Source organism: Anser anser (genome assembly GCF_964211835.1).
Source record: "Anser anser genome assembly, chromosome: 2".
Classification (NCBI taxonomy): Eukaryota; Metazoa; Chordata; class Aves; order Anseriformes; family Anatidae; genus Anser; species Anser anser.
In genome coordinates this window covers 159484094-159508219 of record NC_139721.1, presented here as the reverse complement: position 1 = coordinate 159508219, position 24126 = coordinate 159484094, and the positions used below count along the sequence as shown (strand labels likewise).

Sequence of the window (24126 nt, the reverse complement as noted above, 5' to 3'; positions counted from 1 at the left end):
AAACATTAGAGAACTGGCCCTAAAATTGAGCCCTGGGGAACCCCACTAGTGACTGGCCATCAGCCTGATGTAACCCCATTTATTATAATGCTTTGAGCCTGACCTGTCAGCCAATTTTTCACCCATTGTGTTATGCATTTATCTGGCTGTACGCTGAACATTTCACCCAGAAAGATATTGTGAAAAACAGTATCGAAAGCTTTGCTGAAATCCAAAAAGATTACATCAACTGGCTTCCCTTGGTCAACTAGCTGGGTAACGTCATAAAAGGAAATTAAGCTCATCAAACAGGACTCTGCCCTCATGAACCTGTACTTAAAGACAAGTTGTGATTTCACCCCTCAGGGTTTTGTTTTCCAGAATAAACATCCCAAGTTCTTTCACTTTTTCCCCCCTACCATTTTTCAGACCTTGCATCATTCTTTTGACCCTGCCTGGATTCTCTCCAGCTTGGTACAGGCATTTTACCCAAAAATGGACATATGTGCTCCAGTTAAAAGTCTATGAGGGATGACTTGCCTCTTCTTTTAACCATAACAAAAGTTTGGTTCCAGCTTGTTATTATTTATGTTACTTACAGCCTAAAATAATAAAGAGCCAAATGAAAGTGGGGCTGCCTACATGTTCAGCACCCGCTCTGAATGTTTCATTTTGAAAATAAATTAAAACAGGCCAAAAAGATGGAGAAATTTGGATATTGTAAGTGGAGAAAAGAAGCTAACAAAGCTGGGGAGGACAAGATGTTTCATCAGGAGCCGGAACCAAATGTAACTCTTTCAGTTCCCTTATCAAAGTTTTAATAACAAAGTCAACTTTGAGCAAATTCTGGTAACGTCATTGTGACAGGTGAATGCCCTACTCCAAGGAACTTTATGTTGCACTAGGTCACTTACAACTGAACAGGAAAAGTAAATTGCCAGCAGTAACAGCACCTCAAAGGAGCAGCAGAAAAGCTATCACAACAGGGCATCCCCACTCATACCTTCCAAGCCCCTAACTGCTGTGACAGGTTCTAATATCTCCTGGATATATATGTTCATTTTGAAAAAAAAAAAAAGGGCAAAAATACACCCTTGCCCTGCAAAAGCAACAGCTGTTGATAAAAAAGCTCCCATTTGGAAAGCCAACATTTCCTCATTTTAGTTCCTCTCCATTTATAAACCCCAGCAGCTCACATGCACACATATGAACCTCACTCAGAGCTCCCCAGGCAGGCAGGTTTCACGGCATGCCTAGGACTTTCCTTATTATAAAGAAGGACTGAATTGCATTCAAGCTTAAACTAACATTGAAGGAATGGAGGTAACCAGGGGAATGATTGCAGAGAAGGTATCTCTGTCTGCTGTGGTTTTACCTTCTTTCCAGTGTTCATACGCCTGATCAGGAACACGCATCCTACAGATATCTGTATGTTATCCGTGAAGGACAATCACCCTCAACATCTGAACCTCTCTGTCCCTTGAGATAAGCAGACTGGAATGCGTCATCTGGCCAAGCAGGACACTTAGTACATTAATACTCTCAAAAATGCTCGTTTCCACCCTGACCTGTCTCTGAGAGTTCAGCATCACTAAGTATCAGTGCAAGCAGGACAGGTTCCAGGGAGCCATCAACAAAGCTGGACAAGACCTCCTTGGAGCATCCACAGTGCACCTACAGCTTTGAGGTATTGCACTCCTTGTTCAAACACCTGTGCTCACTGGGTGGGTGACAGCTCCAGCTGGAACACACAGCTGTAACACTCGCTCCTCTTCCCAGATTGCTGATAGCTCCCCTAAGCCTCTGACTCCACCTGAGGTGGACATAGCTTCTTACTCTGTGTCCCTGATGAAACACAACCCTCTGCTGGGACACTTTTAGATCATTTGTGATCCATGATATTCCTTCACCTTTTTTCCTGTGACAACTTCACGTTAGCAATGTCTTGCTGGGTAACTTCACAGCAATCAGTGTAAGACCTTTTCCTGTAATCCTCAGCCTACACCAGTGTCTCGTTAGGGTATTCATTCAGGACGCAACTGGAAAGATGTCGTCTGCTAACCCATCCGTACCCACTTTCCATTTCTCTAATGACTCCAGTCAAGTGTATCCATCCACGGAAGATAAATCGTATGGCTTCAAGAAGCTCTGTATGTATGTAAAGATGAAACTGTATAAACAGGTTTAAAAGAGCCCTGTTAAAAATCCCTCTGCAATAGCTCAAGCTGCTGTCAATGTTTCTAGACACAAAACACCTCATGGGAAATAAATGCAAGCTATCTTAAAGCATTTAAGGTGTGTCACTAAAAAAATACAAATAAATCCACTCCCTTTTCCTTCTGAAGTTTTGGAGGAAACTTTTTAATCAGAGGTTTCTTTTCCACTTTACAAATTCTTGGAAGTCACAGGTTTCCTGCAGAAGGCATTCACCACAGTAGCAATTTAAGCATGGACTCAAAACAAATGTATTCCAAGAATTTTCTGAAAACATTAACACAGAAAACCCAGCCAAGTTATTAAGCTTGCCATCCAAGTCATATGAACATGAATATGTTCTATAAACACAGACATATCTCTAGAAATAATGACACATAACAGGAGATCCCCTTTTGTATGTATTCTACCTACTGAAAGCTGAATTTAAAGCATGGCATGCTTTTTTTTTTTTTTTTTCCCCCCCCTCTGGTATTACTAATTGTACTAGCTATAAAATTCTTAATGAAACAACACTTACATTGTTCATAACAATATCAAAACTATCTCTCTGTGGAATGAATGAAGTGCCTCTCTTAGATCTTCTCTGTGAACTCTGGGAAATTTCACTGCACAAACAACATTTATCAAAAGCTGAGTTTTGAATGAACAGTTTTGGCAAATGGATCATTGCATTTATGTGCTCTTCTCTGACAGTTCTTCATACCTTTCCTTGGGACCTTGTGTCTACACTTTTAGAAAGATCCCGTTAGAATGGTGTTGTCTTTTTCCCACCTCCAACTTCTGATCTGCTTTACCAGAAAGCAACTCCAGCATATTGTGGTATCCTATTAAAATGTCCCCATCCTCTCCCAGATAATGCTTCTGTAATAAACCTGTAATAATAATAATAATAATAAAAAACAACAAACAAACAAAACAAAAACAAAAAAAAACCTGCTCTTTTTCTGATCTCTGTGCCCTACCTGCCACATAGCCTTCTCCTCCTGGTGGCCTGGCACCAGCCTGATCATGGGGTACCTCCTTCACCACGTGGCCCCTGGCTGCCCTATTTGCACCCAGTGCTGCCAGATAGATCACAGTTCTTCTGGAGAGACAAACCAGGGGGCCAAAGTATAACAATCCAAGCCCAGCATAATTTCCCAATGCAGATGACTAACTTTGAGTAAAACCTAATCTCAGTTCAACTAGGAAGTAGGAGGGGCAATTGGAAGTGAAAATACATAAATAAACAAACAAACAGCCCCAACCCAGCAATATTTATTAGATGGAAGGAACATACGGAAATTTGAATGCTGTGTCATGAAGCTTAGAAGAACCTTAAGACACTGGGAAAAATCTGCAGCTAGTAGGAATAAGAGATTAACGCGATGTTATTACTTTCAGGTTCCCACTCTCTCTACATGAATTACAACAAACAAAATCTTGCAGATGGTACAGTCCAGTAGAGGAAAGTTCATTGTGTGATTTTGATCTGTATTTGGAAAGCAGCAAGGCAACGTGCATGTATCTGATTATGATGAAGAAGCTTTTTCCAGTCCATTAGTAACAAAGATGGATATTAAACAACATCTACGAGGGATAAACATTCAAAATCTGCAGGCCTGGATAACTTGCACCTAAGAGCACTTCGGCCTGTTGAACACAGCCAAAGGCCTATTTGAACACAGCCAAATGCAAAAGCTGTGCTCAAGAAAGAGTGAATTCAGTGCAGACCTCCAGTATGGCAGCTTGAATTCTGGAAAAGCAGTTCTGGGGCAGAGGATTTGGGGATTAGAAGAGGTAAATAATTCAGCATGAACTCCCAGTATGAGCTGATGAGAAAAGGCTAACACAACTGTTCACTGTATAAACTGAACAGCAACGAAGAACAGAAAGATAATACTGCTTTTCCACACTGTCTTGGAAAGATCTGTGCTGTGATGCACATCAGGCATTTTAAAAGGGCAATGAAGACCAAGAAAGGGTGTGAAAAGGAGCCATAAAAGCAATTATAGGAGCTTTACATCCTTTTGGAGCAACACCTGGATGCCCTTACTGTAAGGTTATCTCAGTAGACTCTGGACACCAATATTTAGGTAACAGAATCAAGTGCTAAATATCTTCAGAGGTGCACTCTACCACAGGGGAGTTCAGTCTAGCAGAGAAGGACACAAGGAGATGCAAAGTGGAAACTTATGCAAGTTCTGAACTCTCTCCAGAGTGTTTGGATTAATAACTAGGGCAAGGGGCAATGGATGTGCTGAGTTGTCCATCTCAGCTCCTGTAAAGGAGAGTTCAAAGTGCAAGTTATGCTTTTATCAGAAACAGGTTATTTAGATTGAATTTGCTGGAGGTAACTAATGAAAATTAGTTGTTTTTAATAACTAGGCAAATAAAATAATCTACCCTTCCCATCAGGAATTACTCTAATCTAAATATAGCTACAACTACACAGACTTCCCAGGCTTCTGATGTCTGATCTTGGCCCATGCACTGAGACATTAAATTCCAGTTGGATTTTCTCAAACAACTGCTGGCCTCTAACCGTGGAAGTCCTCTTGCTCTCACTGCTGGACAACTGGAAACAAACACAGTCAAATAATGGAACTTCTGTCTCAGTAACGTTCTGGACTTCAAGAGGAGGAAATGCTGCACAGAAATCCTTGTGACCTCCACTTTACGGCCACTTTGTTTTGATTAATGGCCTTTAGTTAGAAAAAAGCCTGAGGATATTTAAATATCCAGATCATGAAACAAGAAGAGACAAAGCAAAGTTACACTGATGCTGCTGGAGCCACTGGGTGCTGCCAATCCCAAGGTTTTGCCAGTATTTGCTCTTCATCCTGGTATGGTCAGTGCATTGCAGCCAACACATGAGTTGCAGCAGCAGGCTTCTAGTCAGCATGAGCGTACAGAAAGGAAAGATACTGACAGTTTGCAAGCCAGGAGACAAATAAATGAGAAATTAAACTCTCGTTACTTTTTCAGAATCATTTCATGATTTTTACTGTTGTTTTTGCTTTTTTTTTTATTTATTTATTTATTTCTTGTATTTGCCAAAAGTGACTAGCAGCTATTATTATTTCACCAGTGCAGACTGGTGATGCTGAGCTGGTCTCTGTACACACAGAGGCATATCCAGCAACCCAAGGTAGAATTAATTTGCCTGAAGTTTGTTGCCCAATGCAGCAGAGCTGGGAAGGTGTTCTGGCTAACCAATATGATGAAGGGCATAAGAGACCGGCGCTCTCTACACAGGCACCTGGGAACCCTAGGCTACCTCAGCTTGCTAAAAGACTGTACCTGGGGGCAACTACATTAAGACCCAAAGCTCTAGTGACCATAATGAAATAACTAAACACCTTGATCTGAAAATCAGTCCCACCTTGAGGACATTTTTACAGCTCTGCATCCAGGTCTTATTAAAGGATGAAGGATGGTCGGCATCTAGCTGTCCTTTGCATCTGAAACAGCCTCTTCCTTCCGGCTTACAGAAGAAATAATTCCATCCGGAATAAAGGAGCTGCCCCACTGGTCCAGAGAAGAAGAAACACTATTTACACTTTTCTTTGCTATCTTTTGGTCTGCAAAGGAGGGATATCCATGTCATTAATTCTGGCTTTGCAGAACCCCACAGCCCAGGCTTGGAGTACTTGGCCGAGGACACAGTGAACTCTGGCTGCGACTGCCAATTACAAAGTACTTGGATGTACTTCACCTAATGACAACAAATGGATTGTGCAATTACAATTGCAGATATGCTGTGGGACAGCGTTTCAACCCTCTTGCTATCTTAGGGTGCCCTATCTGTGTAAAGGAGAGGTGCACGGTACATCGCTTATCAGCCTAATCTGGGTGCTAATCTGAGAACGTGGACCCAGAACACATCTGCAGTTCTGGGATTTCACAACTCCATTGCTTTTTGCTTCCCGTGAAGGAAGTAACCTTTTCCCCAAGGCTCATCTAAAGGCAGAGCTAAAAATGCACCTTGGTTGCACAAAGGTCATTACAGACATGGCAGAGGTTGTTCCACTGAAGGAATCGCTTCCAGACGAGGTAACAGAGGCTATTGGCAACAGATGCCATGCTTGAGAAGGACAGAAGACCTTTAGAATCTCTTTCCAGCTCTACCACCTACCAGCAAGTAAAAAAAGAGGGATAGTCTGTTCAGCAGCCCTGCCTGCTCATTGCAATGACGAATTACATTCACGGCTATCTGATTCTTGCCAGTAACTTCCCTTAACTGGGTTTCCTGCCCCAGTGGATTGCTTCCTGCCCAGAACATCCCATCCCCAGAACTGCACGTATTACCAGGGACTGCTTTTTGTAGATGAGAATTTATGCCATTTTGACATAGCGCAAAGCTGGAGTGGTTTTAAATCATGGCAGAACTGGCACCAAGATGCAGCTGTGCCTTGTGCATCCCTCAGGTTTATTAAGCTATGAGTATTTCTAAGAGGAAGCAGCTTCTCCAAGTGTGGAAATGTGGCTTTATATCTTCATTTGATTCCCATGTTCCCAGGCTGAGGATCAAGGGATTTACAGTGAAGACACAGAAGTGGGATGGGGTGAGGAAAGAAGAGAAGATGCAACAAAGCCTAAAATTAAATGCTAGTACCCCATTAAAAGGCATTTATTTTAATGTAAAGCCTATCATTTCAGTGGTCAAAGCCACATTTACTGTCACTTGCAACTGATGTACTTTACAGGATCATAAGACTTCAGCCGAAGAGAGAGCTCTCTTTTTCCACAGCTTTCCCACTTGGGCAAGGAGCCATCCACTGCCACGTGCTCCCAGCAGGCCTGTCCAGGTAAACATCCAAAACCGAGGCTTGCAAAGTGCTTTAGGAAAACGAAACTCAGCAATCCTGCCCCATTTATTTACAGCAACACTCCAGACTATAATTGTGATTATATGGACTGGAAATACTGTTATGGATGAATGTATGAAACAAGAAACTTTAAAAAGCCTAAATCGGAGAGACCCTTGGGAGTTCTGGATGGTGTTTCTAGGTACTATCTCACTGCATTTCTGGTCCAGCCTTTCTTTTTCCCTTGATAGACAGGAAGGTACGTCAGCTTTTGGTAAAAATGTCATTCATATTCTTAATAATACAAGTTGCTATCAGACAGCTGATAATTAGCATTATCTGACAGCAACATCTCATGCAACAGCTTAACAGCATGATCAAAGTTGCAGTCAATGGCTCAATATCAAAGTGAAGAGTGTTGTTCCTCACGGGTCAGTATTGGGATTGGCACTGTTGAACATCTTTGGTGTTGACATGGACAGTAGGACTGAGTGCACCTTCAGCAAGTTCAATGATGACACCAAGCTGTGCGGTGCGGTCACCACGCTGGAGGGAACGGATGCCACTCAGAGGGACCTGGGCAGGCCTGAGAGGTGGACCTGTGTAACCTCGTGAGGTTCAACAAGGCCAAATGCAAGGCCCTGCACCTGGGCCAGGGCAATCCCAAGCACAAATACAGGCTGGGTGGGGAAAGGATTGAGAGCAGCCCTGAGGAGAAGGACCTGGGGGTGTTGGTGGATGAGAAGGTCAACATCAGCCAGCAATGTGTGCCTGCAGCCCAGAAAGCCAACCGTGTCCTGGGCTGCACCAACAGCAGCGTGGGCAGCAGGGTGAGGGAGGGGACTGTCCCCCTCTTCTCAGCTCTTGTGAGACCCCACCTGGAGCCTGCACTCAGCTCTGGGCCCCAGCACCAGAAGGACAGGGACCTGTTGGAGCGAGTCCAGAGGAGGCCACGAGGATGCTCAGAGGCTGGAGCACCTCTGCTGTGGAGCCAGGCTGAGGGAGTTGGGGTTGTTCAGCCTGGAGAGGAGAAGGCTCCGGGGAGACCTCACAGGGGCCTGCCAGGGCCTAAAGGGGGCTGCAGGAGAGCTGGGGAGGGACTTTTTATGAGGGTAGTGATAGGACAAGGAGTATTGGCTTTAACCTAAATGAGGGTAGATTTATATTAGATATAAGGAGGAAATCCTTTACTATGATGGAGGTGAGACACTGGAACAGGTTGCCCAGAAAAGCTGTGGGTGCCCCATCCCTGAAAGTGTTCAAGGCCAGGCTGGATGGGGCTTTGAGCAACCTGGTCTGATGGGAACTGTCCCTGCCCTTGGCAGTGGGTTGGTCCCTTCCAACCCAAACCATTCTATGATTCTAAATGTCCCCTCGAATTAGCCTAGTACCAGCTCCAGTCTTTGCTCCACAAAATTAATGCATCATATGTAAAGGATAGCAAATAGAATTAAGTGCTTTCCTTAGCACTTAACTTTGAGGTATTTAGTACCTTGAAACTCACAGCTTTGCTCTGAAAAGCCCTTAAAGAGGCAACAAAGGTCAAGGGTGGCTCCCAGAGCAGCAGCCCCCTTGAATGGCACAATTAACTTTATGCCTTAACTGCCTCCTGCTTCTCCACCCAGGAAGTTCAAGGGGAGAGATTATTTTTCCCTCTATTCCATCCTTTAGAGTCCTGTGAAACTTAGAAGTGGATACAACAAGCTGGATCATCTGCTTTCCTTTGCTTCCACTGACAAAGGGATTGTTACTTCCTGAGGCTGGAGCAATGAACAGCAACTACACAGCCCTGTCCCCGTAGAATTAAACCTGGCTGGCAAAACCTGTCTGTCTGTACCTGCATTTGTCATGGACTTCTTAACCTGACTTGTAGGTCTTCAGAGAGCTGTTATGTACATCCCTGAGGAATTGCCAGCTCTGCATGAAAAGTACCTGGAGTAAAAGCAAGGATACCTTATTGCTCCTTTCTGCTGAGGAGATGTAAGTAAAAAAATCCCAACACTTCTTCCAAGGAGCGGGGAAACAACCCCTGACTTAGGATCCAAGCCCCTCTGGATTTAAATTCCCTGCAATGAGAAGATCATCACACTTTTTTCTCTTTATAGTCACAGTAATTTGCCTTTTCAATGGCACACAAATTAAATCCATCTGGAATGGCTTTTTAATTAAAATCATGCTTTGCTTATCAGAGTGAGAACACTTAACTGATTACAAAAGAAACATGCAAAGCTCTGGCATCCCATTCCTCATTCTCCAGCCAGGTTGTGCAGCAAACACATTCTGCTAAACCACGTGTAACGCTTTGGAGACTATCCCACACGAGCTCTCCTCACCCCAATTTTGGATCAGAAAAATTCATATAGGGCATAGAGTCTATACAAGAAGGTAGGTAGAAAAGCTCCCTGTCTCTGGCTGAACCTGGTGGAGTTCACGCTTGTTTGGATTTTCTGACTCCTAGAAATGCCCTACAGAAGCACAAAATCTCTATACTTTTAATTTCAGCTCTTTGGCTGTGCTGTTATTTATCTTTGTAGGCAACTGAAAGGCTTCCCACTGTCTCAAAAGCACCTTCAGGCTGGTTGAAGCCATACATCTGACCCATTCCTAGAAGACATGCCACAGTATTCCACTCCATTGGTTAAGAGCTTTTTTTAAAATAATAATAATAATTATTATTATTATTATTATGAGCATTAAACTTATGGTCAGATCTTCAGACAGCATGGCACAGTACCGGTAACATCAGCAAAGCTAAGCTGATTTATTCTGGCTGAGGATGGTAACTGCAGGGCAGGATTTTCCCAAGCACAACCATTAGTTAAATTCCTGGGGCTGAATGAATGAATGACCGAGCTCCTGCATGCCGTTATCTTTCTATTCTCTGTGCCAGCTTGCACTAGGGAAAGGGACGTTGAGGCAGATGTTACAACTGAGGTCTTGAACTCATGCTGTTTGCAATGATCCGATGGGACTTTCTATCAGAATAGCACCATCAGAGGAACTCAGCGGCATTTCCTGATTGACAGAAGATCGCACGCTACTTTATTTGGGGAAGCTACTCTTTTATTTTTAGTTCCAGTAAGACCACTGCAGCCACGAAGTGCTGGATTCCAGAGGCTGGAACCTCTCCCAGAGGAACCCAAAGACAGACACGTTGATCTCAAAATGTCTCTGACAGTGGAGAAAATGCGATTTGGTCATTGTAACTCCTCCTGCCCTCTCCCTCCTGACCCCTAGATGTGCCACATCACTGATGCTACCCGTTTGCACTGATAGCATAACTTGGGGGTACTCAGTAACATACTCCACAGGAGACACCAAAAGCCTGATCTCACGGGTCATGATGCTGTTACGTTCTTAAATACCTTTAGAATCAAGACTTAGCCCAATATTTCCAAGCCTATTCTTTTTTTCCCCCCGATTAAATCTGTTTCTGTTGAAGTGAGTTAGAAATCCCCAAACTAATACTGAATATGCTTCAAACTAATAATTGTTACTAAACTACTTTCAATACTGAAACTCTTCTACTCACAGTATCTGGTCTACAATTTACAATGCAGGTCATTATCCCGTATCTGCATGTGTCAATCTTCCAACCTGCAAACTAGCAAAGTGACATTTCCCTCCTTCCCAGAATTGACTGTGCCATTATTGAAAGGTGTTAACAGTATTTAGCACATTCTGGTCATTTTCTGGCCTGAAAAAGAAGGTTTGAGAACAATCCATAAAAAGCAAGTTTTGTCTTTATTCACTCTTCTGTCAAGAAAAATATCTCAGAACTCATGAAGCTTTCCAGTTCTGTGATGAGAAGACAAAATGGTAAAAACTACTCCATTTTTCTCCCCAACCAGTGAAGAACTGACATGCCCAAGGATAAATATTCCTCTCACCCCAAAAACTTTACAAGCAAAAAAAATACACCTTTCCAAAAATATTCCTCAAGGTGTTTTTTTTATTATTATTTTTATTTTTTAAAGGGAAACACATTTGGAAGTTAATGCTCAGCAAGGTGTAATGTGAAGTGGTCAATTGAATTTCTTTAGATTTTGTCCTTAAGATTCATGAAATCTCATTTCACGGTAACCACATGCCCCACACCCAGAGGTCAGCTGCAGCTACTAATTGGGTGAGCTGTGCAGAAATATACTGGTTTCCGCACTAATAGACCTCAGTATCAGAGTAAAATGTGAGCTTTAAGCTCTCCCCGTCGCCCAACTGCCCACCCCTTGGAAGAAGCTCATGTCCCTCTGCACGTGCAGCTGGAGGCAGCTGATTGTATCGTTTCTGGAGAGAAGGGCCATGTTTAAACTTATTTTAGCATGGTGTGAAGAATCTGGGAGAGATCTCCTATGGCTCATAGGAGAGCAATCAGAAATATGAATTCCCCTCTCTCTTCTCCCGAAACAAAATGTTTACAAGACACAGACCTCATCTGCTCTGCGAGACACTGTGCTGCGACTGTCAACCCAATCCCCTGGCTGAACGCTAAGCATATGGCCAGCATCATTATTCTGATGAAAAAACTTTTCCCTGCCTCTGTTCCCTAACAAAACCCTGTTCCCTTCATGGCAATGACTCCCATGACAGCCTGAATGACGACACTGCTGGCTGGTACGGGAAGTCCTGAGTCAATAGTGGATGGATTCCTCGAAACAAGTGGTAGCAGGGACATGGAGCAATGACCCCTGTCACACGCAGAGCAAAGCCTTCCAGGTCACACTGGGTTTCTTGCAATAGGAACATGTCCTGGCCCAAATACACTCACAAGCTTATTTTAGAAAAGAAAGAAAAAAAAAGAGGCCAGTAAGTTTGCCAAAAGAGGCCTCATCAGTGGGAACCAGTGGAAAACAGGCAAAGTTGTAATATTGGGGGGGGACTATATGAAACCCTAGAAAGATCCAGCCCTCTCTAACAGACCAGTATCTTGTTTGAATCTCCAACTCTCACCAATGTCAAAGCCAAACCTGGGTGCGTCTCCAAGCCCAGCCACCCTCCCATTCCTGCACTGCAATGATGTCTTGGTCTTGCTCCTGGCTCTGCTTTGCAGGGTTTTTGCCTAAACAGGAGGGCCAGTACTGCATTGTGAACAGTACCACACCAATTTCTTTCCTTGCACGGCAGCTGCATAACATACACATCATATGGGAAAGCTCCCCTGGGACAGATACCACATCCTTTTCAGAGACAGACCGACCTCCATCGCAAAAGAAGTTGACTTTCTGGCTCTCAGCACTTCTCCTATGGCCAGCCAAATTCAATCCCATCGAGTGTACAAACACTCTTGTGCCAGCACTAGCCTTCTACTTTCGGAGACACTTCCACTCCCAGACATTATCACGAGCGCACGTGCAGGGGGTAGTTGCACCATCCCCTGGTATCGATTTGCTAGGCTAATCTAACCACATACAAACTAATTCATCTTCATGAAATTAGTTTAGGCAGACAAAAGTGAAAAGAAATAAGCAAACAGTATATTTTTCTTATTTCCAGAGTGGGTTTTAGTCCCACCCTTAGCAGAAAGCCCATTTACAGAGCCTGGGTCCTGAACTAAGCACTTTCCAGCCTCATCCTATGCCTGAACTGCTGCCACTCTCCACCTGCAGCTCAATTTACTAGTTCATCTCCTTCTACTCAGAGTTACCCCAGCGGATGCTGTTCCTTGTCTGCACTTCTCCCCTGGCTACTTTGCAGGGGAGCAAGCATTTATCTTTAGGTGTGTTGTACTCTGGTTGGGCTCTCCTCCCAGGGCTGCAATATATATGTAATACTTGTTTCAAGGGTTGACAGCCTGGGAGGCTTGAGTGGTGAACTGGCAGAGAAGAAATAATTGCTAAGTAGAGGGGCACCAACCTGCCAAGCATTTTAATACCCCTCATAGAAACAGAGATGTGACTTTTCAGCAGTCCCATAGTGGGGAAGAAAGCAAGCCCAAATCAAAGACACAGCTGCCCTTTTATTATGATGATGATTTCAGTTGTGCAATAACAAATCCTGTCAGATCTTCGAGAGAGAGGAACGGGGAGAAAAACATTAGAGCAATACGCAGAGGAAAAACAGCCTGGAAAGAGGCAGCACAGGAGAGAGAACTGTGCCCAGGCTGCTTCGTGCTGCCAGCACGGGCTGTCCCTAGGGAATGCTGCAGCTCCGGGATGCTTCTAGGTGGCACCAACCCAGGTGTGACCAGCGGACCCTGCGATCAACCCGCACAGGAGATTTATCCCACATGTGCAGAGTGGTAACACAGAGATTTTCAGGCTGGCCTTGGAACAGAAAGCAGGCAACCTCTTTGCAGCTGGGCTTTGTGACTGCTGCTTTTGTGTTTCTCATGCCCATTGCTTGCAGCGGTGCTTCCACATTGTATTTTAACCTCCTCCTCTATCTCATCTCACATCCTCACCAACTCCCCATGCAAATATCATGCTGGGATCACAGGTCCTGGCTGGCCCCAAAAACCCAAGGTCTCCATCATAACTTGCAAGAGCTACATGGACTCTTTTCCCTTCTGCATCTCATTTTACAAAGCCTAAATACAGGTCTGTTGAGCAGACCAGGTGTCTTTCCTCTAACAAAAACTGCAACCTATCAACCCTTTACTTCGCTACTCTTCCACAAGTGAATCAAGTGTTTCTGGAACGTGCCCCTTCAATAAATCCTGGTTTTATCTGCCTGTAACAATAACGTAGTAGTAAAATAGTTGAACAAACAACCAAAGCTTCAGTTTTATAGCTAGCTTTATAAATATTTTCAAATGCTTATTGGTCCCTTAAGACATTTTTGAGGCTCAGGTCAAGTAGACCCAAGGCAGCAAGCTCTGATTTTTAATTTCCTTTCCATCTACAAAACTATCCTGGCTTGGCCAAAGAGGTTAAACCACGAGAGCTGTCTGGCTCTGGAAGAGCTTCCCAGTCAAAGGACCATTGTGAAAAAGTGAAATTTAATAAGTTAAAGGAGAATAACCATACAAATACAATCTCTAAAACTAACTCACGCCACGGTTTTATTAAGTACTGCTATAGATGTGATCGCCTAGTGATATACAGAATGTAATATTTTTACTAGACTAATAGAGATAAAGGAAAAAAAAAAAAGCTTTTAAAGCTCTAACTCTGAAACAGTCAGGAAATTTCAGGCTATGCGTAGGCCGGAAATAACTGTTCTGAGTTTAGTCAAGTTCGTTAATTACAGAGAAAAGAGTAATTAGCACCTGTAGAGCAGACGAACTGTGTTGGTAGGGAGGAGCTGGTAGGACCACCAGTCCTTGTAGGGCTGCAGGGTGGGCGAGAGCTCTCAGCTCCGAGACAGCAAGAACCGAGATGAGAAGAAAACAGCAGCATGTCATGAAAACCAACATCTCCACCGAGTCTGTGCTTTGTAATGCCCAACAGAACCACGGATGGTGATTTGTGGGCTTGGCTTCTGGAGATATTTCACAGGTCTGTAACACAGAAAAATGGTAGCGATAGCTTCGCAAAAACCACGCTCTCCAAGCGGCATGCTTCTCTTGCAGATTGTCCCACTGACAAATGTCTTCATGCTGAACCCAGCACAATAGCTACGGGGCTTTGTTTTTTTCAGATCCCAGGAAGGACTGCTGTGTCTGAAAGTATACCTATTTTTTTTAATATAATCTATTTCAGTTGTTCCAATATAAGCTGTTACTTTCCTTGACAAACATTGCTTCATCTGCATCGTACACAAACAGCCTGAAGATAAGCCCCTGACATGCTGTTTGCTGAAACACGTATGGCTTTCCAGGGAAAGGGAAAAAGAGTGGGGCAGGGGGGGACACGGTTGATTTTGCTGCAAATGGTGTTTCAAAAGAAATGGGGTGGAGGGGGTGAGCGAACAAGAAGTCCTGCACCCAAAAACACAGCTCATGCCCCAACAGCAAAGCTACAGAAGGCAAAAAAAAGCTTTGCACAGAGAAATTGTCCAAAAAGAAAACTGCATAACAGAAGTCAGTGAGTGGAGAAATACGGAAGCTGGGGGGAAATTCTTCTAGAGGAGTCATTACAGCACAGGAATTAAGAGCACGGCGTAGCTAAGACCCACAGAGCTCTGCAGCCGTGTTTAATGTCAGTCCCCCAAAAAATGCGAGCAGCCTAGCAGTTGACACTTGAGCATGTCAGTAATTCTCCACGTAACGCTTGGCCTGCTTTCGGTGCCCTGTGAAGCTGGGAACTGTCTCGACAGCAGCATTTTTCTGCCTTTGAATATGCTGAGCAGAAAGAAAAGCTGCTTCTATTGTGGGATGAAAAAAAAAAAAGTGGGGAGGAAATCCTGATTATGGTTAAAAGCTAGGGTGGAAATGAGAGAGACCCAAATAGCTGGGTGCAGGCATTGCAGGAAACAAGCGGTTTGTTTCAGGGCAGGCTCCTCCGTGCTTGCACTCTGCTTTGAGATGACGCCGGGGCAATAGCAAACCCCAGGGAGGGAATCCCAGTGGGGTCCCCAGCTTGAGCAAAGCACACAGCCAGTCTCAGCAAGGGGAAGAGAGCAGCAGCATCCCTTGGCTTTCGTTGCTGAATTGCCATCGCTACCTGCAAACTACAAGGATTTCACTCCCTCCCTCCCTCCCTCAACAAGAAAGCACATCGGCCAGGGCAGTGGGTTTTAATCTGCTCAGCAGGCTCCTGAGGGCTAAGAAAGGTGACTTAGAGGAAAAGCAAGGGAATACATCCCACGTGGCCACAAGGGGATGAAACCCTCCCCTGATAAATAGCTGGGGGGGTCTGTAGTGGGAAAGAGGATGGAAAAAATAAATCACTGCATTTATTTAAATTAGGAGTTGGACTTGGCTACAGCTAAATAAGGGCAGAAGAGGTAGAACCTGCAGCAGGATTTGGATTCTGGCTGCTTCCAAGCCAAGTGCATAAAGATGCTGAGAGTCAGGTCTGAAGCAGCTTTTCGTTTCGCTGCAACTGCATAGAGTCGTGAGGGGCTTGGGGTGGGGGTGGCAGGGGGTGTCACAATCAGTGTATCTTGTTTCCCTTTTGTTTTGCAAAGGCGTATGTTCCTTAAGTTTGAACAGCAGCAGCCTAGCCACTTAGGAAAAAAAGAGATAAAAAAAAGCAGCTTTTGAGTAGCGAATAAAGCAGGCTGCAGGGAAAAATTCAGCCTGAGCCTTTTTTTTTTTTTTTTTTCCCATTCTTATACAACACATGGGAAACCTGGGCAGGGATTTGGCTGGCAGCCTAAGACCTCTAAATGTAGGTGTCTACACGGGGTTTGAGTGAACTGCCACTATAGTCAACGAGGGCTCAAAAAGATGCGCAACGTAGGCATGTGGTGCCATTTGAGATAGATTTATTTTCGGTGTTTCTGGCACCTGTATGGAGCTGGCAGATAATACAGCATCCACAGGTTCTTCAGAAAGGGGAGATGTGGGGCCACGGGGCACCTTCACACATCTGGGCAGCCAAACTGAGCCTGACCACACCGGGATCCTAAATCATCTGGGTCACACGTAGACGCCTACGCAGAAATGCCGAAACGTAGGTGTCCCGATCTGCAAGGTGATTCCCATCCCGAGGTCACCTGCAAGGAAGCTCACAGGCTGATTAGCTGAGATAGACAGTGACATTTATAAGGGCCCTGGAGACACTCGCTGCTCAGATCTTAGATGTGATGTTATGGATCACCAGGTATTAATTGAAACATCTGTTAAACACAAAATCAAGGTTGGAGCCTTGAATAAACATCTTTTTAAAAGATACCCTATAGGTTTCGGATTTACAAAGGAGACACAAAGTATTGATGTTTTCCCTTCTGGAAAAGAATTGTATTTAAATTGATTTTTTTTCCCTTTCTTCCTGATGAGGTGCAATTTCACAGGCATGAACCACTGGGGAGCTCACACTGAGCTTCACAACTCGAGTAGGAACAGCCCTGACCCAGCTGTAAAAGGGAAGAGAGGATCATGAGGACAGCAGCTCAGCAAACACGGAGCTGGCACCTCCATATTCAATTCCTCTGGTCTCCTCCTGATTTAAAATCAATGCAACTCAACAAAGCCAAGTTGTGAGGTCCTGAAGAGTTTATCCAACCAGCATCACCAAGTCCGTTGCCCATCCCGCTAGTGAAATGCATCAGAAAAAATTCCTGAATTAGAAAACTCTCCTGATTAATTTCTAATACCTGAATTTGAATTGAAACAACAAAAGTGTAAATCTCCCAGCAGTTCAAACACCAAAATGGATGGTTAGTGATTGCCCTGGGGGTAAGAAATCCACCTAATGTGACTAATGGAGGAGTTTAAGGCTGTTAACATCCACTGTTTCAGTTGACTGGAAGAGTGACTTTGTTAATGTAAACCACATCAGGGTCTCCAGAATTCAAGCACAGCTCAGAAGCTAAAATAGGTCTTTAAGTCCAGGAAATACTCTGTACATATATAAGTTAGTGCTGTAGATAAAATCTGGCACAATAAAACGCCAGCAAAGCAGCACTAATGTGTGCTTTCCAGCCGAGAGCAGCCCACAGCACACATCCCGGTGTCCCTGAATTCACTTCGCAAACCAACCACCTGAGAATTGCTGGACTTAATCCTGATGTCACCTACTCTAACTTTGTAGCAGGGCTGTATTCGCTCCGGGGCATCACATCTGCACGGCTGACGGAGGAGTGGGGGATGAATGTTGGAGGCAAGGACCGTAACAGCAAAGAAATATCGCGCCTGCTTCCGCCTCTTACCCCTACCTGCTGGCTTCCCACAGGTCAAGCCGTGCTCACCCAGGCTATTTATACTTGTGCGGATTGGCAATTATTAATCATAATTGCTCGTGCTATTATATCTCTTTCCTCATCAGGGTTTGTGCATGAGCCTAAGTAGTTTAAAAGTGATTTGTAGCAAAGCAAATAGCCAGCAGATGCTTCTAGTCAAGCTGAAGTTTGGGGACAGAACATCTTGGCGCTATTAACAACATCCTTATCAGAAGGAAACTTTGTACGTCTATTAACATCTCCAGATGCCTTTAAGTGCTCTAAAAAGCCAAAGCTGGAGGAGTCTGGTATTGCCCCGTTCAACAAACAGAAGGGTTGTGTGAGGACTTAAGGAACATCCAGCCACCGGCGGCTGCAGGGAGCCCACCTGCAACTCAGACCTTCCCCAAGGCACTTCCTAGTGAATGAACTCTTCCTGCACTACAGGCCTGGTAATGTGAAAGGTAAAGCTCGTGCCCGGAGAGATGAATCATCCCAGAGAGATCCCTGGTGGTCAGGCACAAGGCCAAGCAAGCTGCAGGTTGCTCCAAAAGGGAACGGTGACAAGAGCGCTCAGCTGGTGAACGGCCTTCCCGAGCCACGCACGGGACCTCCCTGACATGGTGTTGGCTGGGTTAGCTCTGGACGGAGGCCAATCTGATAGCCGGCATCACTTCCCTTCCTCTCTCAGACAGAGAAACCAAGGGTCCGGTCCTGCTTCCACTGCAGCCCTCTGGGATCTCATTTCCAGAGGCACAGACGCTCCCTGCCTTGGCTGGATTCCCACCCGAGCGGAGCTCGTGATTTCTGGAGAACGTCCGGGAGCCCGGAGGGGAGGGAGCAGCAAAACACCGAGTGCTCAGCGCTCCCTGAGGGAAACCTGAGAACAGGGGGACAAACCAGTGCCATGGCACGGGCAGGCTCAGCAAGTCTCATGGAGGGGGCTGGAGCGCCTGTCTGTCCACCTGTCTGTCCACCCAGCTGCGCTCTCCAACCCACCCGCCGGCCCGGAGCTCCAGGCCTTCTCCAGCTTCTCCAGGCATCTCTGACCCACACATTTGGATCGCAGCTGGGGATTTTTCCTGGCTGCATTTCCTAGATTTTGGTCCTCTCGTGGGATTTTTCTTGTCTTTCTGATACAGAAGGGGGAAAGTCGTTGAGACCAGAGAGCAGGGTTGTGTTCATCACACATCCCTTTCCAGGCACCAGCACACACCTACATCCCGTGCGCCACCACGACACCGCAGTGACCTTACAGTGCCAACACGGAGAGCAGGACGGGACCTGCCATGCTCATAAAACCAAGCTAAGCCCTGCTCCTCATCCAAACTGGAGTAACAACATTTTCTTCGCGCAGATAATTAGACTCCTTTCCTGCCTCTGAGCCACCGATCCCACGCAGGTATGACAAACCACCTCCTGGTGCACTCAGATCTGGCTGTACAGGGACAATTGATGCTGAGCAGGGAGATATTTTTCCTGACCCTTTTCTTCTTCTACAACAAGGATTTATGTCTACAAGCTAGCCCAAATACCTGGTAACCTCCCAGTCCTACAAAGTCAGCAGATGATGTGGCAAACAGAAGACTGATTTTCACGAGGTACCAGTCTTTCCAGTTGCTTCTGCTGGAGACCATCTGGTAAAAGGAAAATGCCATTTATTTTTTCCCCCTGAAAATTGTACAGGCTATCCCTTAAGGAGACAAGGTACAGTACAGCCCATGCAGTGACACATGCAGCGACACACCAAGGACATGGCTGAGTCACAGGCTGAGCAGACGTAGCCTGAAGGGCTTTGGGGCAGCTACAACACACCACAGAGCAACGTTGCCTGGCTTAGCATCCCAAACCTTCCCAAATCCATTTTTCTCTAGGTCTCATTCTTTCTTCTTTTCCAAGACTCAGGAAAGCTGAAACACCTCCTTCACGGCCAGTCCCATCCCCTACTCGTGTGCCAGTTGTCCGTCTGTAAAACTACCAGCCCACCTTACTGCTCTGCATCCACCAAGTACTGTGACCACCGCCCTCGGGGTGAGAAGAGCCATCCACTGCTCATCTGCACCACTACGAAAGGGCAAAACCAAAACCTGAAAGTAGCAGCAGCATCCCAAGCCCTCCCCAGCCAGACTTCCCACGAAGCAGAACAGACCCTGCCCTGCATTTGTATTCGGCGTGGCCCTCCGGCTGTCACACCAGCTGACAGCGCAGCAGGGAGGGAGTTTGAACCAGAGTATTTTTAGAGCACTGCAAAAAAGGAGAAAAAGGAAGCAACATATACATCCACACCCGAATTAACAAGCCAGACAGCTTTCTCTGTCCATGGTCCCATCTGCTTTCTGATGCTGGGTATTTGGCAGCTATCCCTTCTCTTTAAAAAAAACACTGGGAAGGACTCATCCCCTTTTACAACACATTGTGGTCCCCCTTGTGTCTGCTTCTCCAGAGCTTCCCTGCTGGGGACCGACCCCAGCTGCAGGAGGGTGTGAAGATTGTGGTGTGAACCCCGCCGCGGGTGGGCTGCAGCACCACACTGCTTAAACAGCCTTAAATATTCCACGTAGAATTTTTTTTTTCCCCCATCAGACACTGTAGTTTTGCCTATTTTGCTCTTTTGCCTTGTTATGCCCTAAATGAGAGCTTCTTAAAAATGTGTGTTGCTGAAAATATACACTCTGAAAACTTTCAGTGTTACACAGAGACAACGAGACTTTTGGAGTTACCCAGAAGTAACTGGGCACCTGGTGCTCTTTGAACGGTGGCTTTGAATGAATAAATAAATGCATTTATACACAGATAAATGTTAATAAATCACAAAACCTAGGTGTATTACTGGGTTTGTGACAAGGCCTTTTTTAAACATGTAATTTCATTGCTAAATGAACTTTGTGTAGGATGCGGGAGTTAGGTTACAGGATTCTAGTAAGTACCTTGCCTCTTCACCAAACCACGGATTATTTTGGTTTAAGTGTATTTATCTCAATTATCAGATTCTCAGTCAATGGCAGATGAAAGAGATGCAGATATGGCTGAAGCAGCTGTCCTATGAACTTAAATTTAGCTATTTTTTTTGAACAATCCTGTTTCTAGCATTTACATTTAAGCTGCTGAAGGACCAGATCCGAGTTTTTTATTCCTTCCTGTACACTTCATGGCAGCAGCAGAACAAAACTCTGAAGAAAAGCATGAGTTACCCAGCGAGACAAACTTGGCTACTCCAATATCTTGCAGTCTGAAGGCACGTAGAACCCACCAAGTCCTTCAAATTGTCCGCTTCCCATTTACTAGACACAAACATCTCCAGTTTGTTGCTCTCTGGGACAGATTAGCATAATCACAGCCCTGAACAGGCCAACCAATCCAACAGAACCCTATAGGGATTATTCTGGATTAACACTGCATTGCACACCCGGCCTCCCAAATTTAGCACTTTTTGCCCAAGTGTTAAACTCGATCATTGCAGGAGGCAGGACTCTGGTGAGCATGGCTTGAATCACAGCAAATAAAATTTACCCAATTTCCTTTTTCCACATCTGTAAATCATGAAAGGCCAAGGTGAAAGTTTACAACAGCAATTAGAAGTCACAGGGCCACCACAGTTTTATAGCAGTGAACTTCTCAATCAGCCAGTTGTTCTCGTTCAAAGTTTTTCCAATGACACACCAATAAAAGTTATCACAATAAACTGCACGAGAAGACTTTGCTGAGCGATCGTTGATCCCAGAGCCTTGTTACAATCACAGAGCTGCTTCTGCTTTAAAAATGCACACCGATTCCCAGGCTCAAGCTGAGAAACAAAAACAACAGGGATTTTCTCTGGCATCAGACACCTCAGCATTAGTCACCTCGCAGATCCGCGGAGATAAGGAGCTCGTAAAATCTCTCTAACCCTCTAGAACAAACCAGGTGCCAGGAATGTTCAAAAGAACGACAAAGCCACCGCAACCAACGGTTCCACTAAACTGAGGCAAGGAAGTGAGATAAAGTACAGAACAAGAAAGTCCTACAAAGGTGGAAAAGGGACCAGAGCTGGCCTTTGGGCTGCACTGGTGCTGCTCGCCATCATCCCAAAGCTTCGTGGGTCTGCGCTCATTGATAGGAAGGAGCGAGCGCACTGCCATAAGGGCCTGATCCTGCCAACGCTTGCATGTCAAACTTCAGCAGACCGCATGACAGATCTGCAGGATCCGGCCCCAAAGGACCTCTTCATGCCAACAGCATTTAAAGAAATGAGATTTTTGTCATGGGCTTCAGTGGAAGCGGGAGCTGGAGCAGCTCCAGCAGCTGGTGGGAGCGCTGCCCCCTTCTCACTTCCCCAGCTCGAGCCCCGGCCGTGAACTATTTTGGATTTTTCCCTAAGGCAAAATCTGTAGAATTCCTGGAACTAATTGCCTAGCCTTTATTTATTTATTTATTTTTATACTTTAATCCATTTTCCCAGCCTGTTCTTCCACAAAGAAGAGTCTTTGGTGATGCAGGTGGTTGGGTAGCACGTGCTGACAGCCAAAAAAAAATTTGAAATTAGTCCATTTGTCTTGTTTCCTAAGGGGCAAGAGGAGAAGAAAGGGGACACAAGTGATGCAGTCCCAGAGCTGGGTAGCTTCCCACTGTCTGGGTTGCTCTGCCTCTGCCTGCTGGGGACCAGAGCAGCTTTGGGCGAACCGCTGTCACCAGCCGAGCGAGTAGAAGCAGCCTGCAGCCAAGTACCGAAGGCACAACCCAGCTCCTGGGGGCAACCTCACCCAACCCAACAGTGTGCCGGGGAGGCAATCACATCCTTCAGAGGAAGGAAATGTGTGGGAAAGGATTAGAAGTAAGGGGGAAACTCTGCCACAGCCAGCTCCCCATCTCCTCCCCCTGCAGCTCACCGAACTAAAATGAGCAGTCTCCTTAAAAATCAGACACTGCGGGGCTCAAGCTGACAGATGAGAGCTTCGGTGAGATGTTCAACATCCGACCCCGTGCCTGCACTGTTTGCACAGACAATTAGCTTTTGCGTGCATGCGCGTGTGTGTGTGTGTGTGAGCGCCAGGCACGGGAGAAACAAGCCCGTTCGCTAATTCTCCAGCGTGCTACCAGCTGGCTGCGGCGGGGATGGAAACAGCAGTGCCCCGCTCGGGGACCTGCAAACGTGGGAATTGTAAGCAGGGGACACGACAGCCAGAAAACCCACCCTTTGCTCCCACATTCTGCTCGTCCCAGACATTGCATCCACGTGAGGTTTGGGTGGCCGAGAGCAGCGCTTCACTCAACTTCTCCTGGTGGCTGATCTCTGTGCTGGAGCCCCCTGCCCTGCTGCCCCCCGTCCCCCCCTAAATATCTCAGCCCGCTGCTCCCAGGGCCGGGGGAGCTTTGCACAGGAGGGTGCGGGAAGCTCCCGGACGGGAACCAAACCGAAAGCCGGGCTGCAAGGCTGGATGGCAACGAAACCGAGAGCCAGCCCTGATAGAAAACACCGAGAACCCAAAGTGAATCCCTCCGGCTCCCGCGATCCTCTCCCTCTTGCAGAGGAAGCAGAGCTTGAAAAAAAACAATTAATTAATTAACCGATTACTGTTTCACGGACTACGCAGGGAAAGGGAAACCCAGCAGAGACGCGCCTTCAACCGCCGCCGCTTCCAAAGTTGCCCAAAGTTTGCCCAGAGCAAAACCCCTTCGCCAAACCCCCTCCGAAGGAGCGGACGGCGGGGCGCTGGCGGCCCCGAGCCGGGGACACTCACCGCGGAGAGGAGGCAGCTGAGCACCACGACGCGCAGCCCCGCGCACCCCATCCTGCCCGGCCCCGGGCGGTGCGCGCAAGGCGCAGCGCTGCGCTCCCGGCGCTCACCCGGCAGCCGCGCATCCAGGGAGGGACGGGAGGAGGAGGAGGAGGAGGAGGAGGAGGAGGAGGAGGAGGAGGAGGAGGAGGAGGAGGAGGAGGAGGAGGAGGAGACGGCACCGGCCGCCGCGCCCCCTCCGCGCCTCTCCGCCCCCCGCCCGCCCCAGGTGCCCGCGGCCCCGCTGCGCTTCCCACGGTGTCCGCTCCCTCCTCCTGCTGCCCCCCCTTCTTCTCTCTTTTTTCCACCTGCCCCCCTTCTTTTTTACCCCTTCTGCCTTTTTCCTTTTAATCTGTTTCCCTTCTTTTGCCTGCTCTTTTTTTTTTTTTCCCCCACGCTTTTCTTTCCCTCCTGTTTTTCCTTCTTTCCCATTCCTTTCTGTTTCCCCTTTCCTTTTTACCCCCTCTTCTTCCCTTTTGCTTTTCTCCTCTGGTTCTTCCATTCTTTCTCTCCCCCTCCTTTCACTTTTCCTCTTTTTCCTCTTTTCCCCCTTTTACACGTTTCATTCCTTCCCGCCCTCCCCGCTTTTTTTTCTGCTTTTCACTGTTTCCCCTTTTCTCTCTTTTTCCCCTTTTTCCCCCACTGTCCCTGTATTTCATTCCCCCTTTTCCATTTTATCTCTGTTT

At 46.2% G+C, this 24126-nt stretch overlaps 1 protein-coding gene across 1 annotated transcript in view; it reads right to left on the bottom strand.

The window, feature by feature from the left end:
• Window positions 1-23560, bottom strand: part of LOC310894721 (vasoactive intestinal polypeptide receptor) — a 119342-nt gene extending 95782 nt beyond the window's left edge. Inside the window, exon 1 of the mRNA XM_083825194.1 lies at window positions 23405-23560. Coding sequence (XP_083681320.1) covers window positions 23405-23455 — 51 coding nt within the window. The 5' untranslated portion in view covers window positions 23456-23560. The remainder of the gene's footprint in view (window positions 1-23404) is intronic.
• Window positions 23561-24126: the final 566 nt, after the last annotated feature.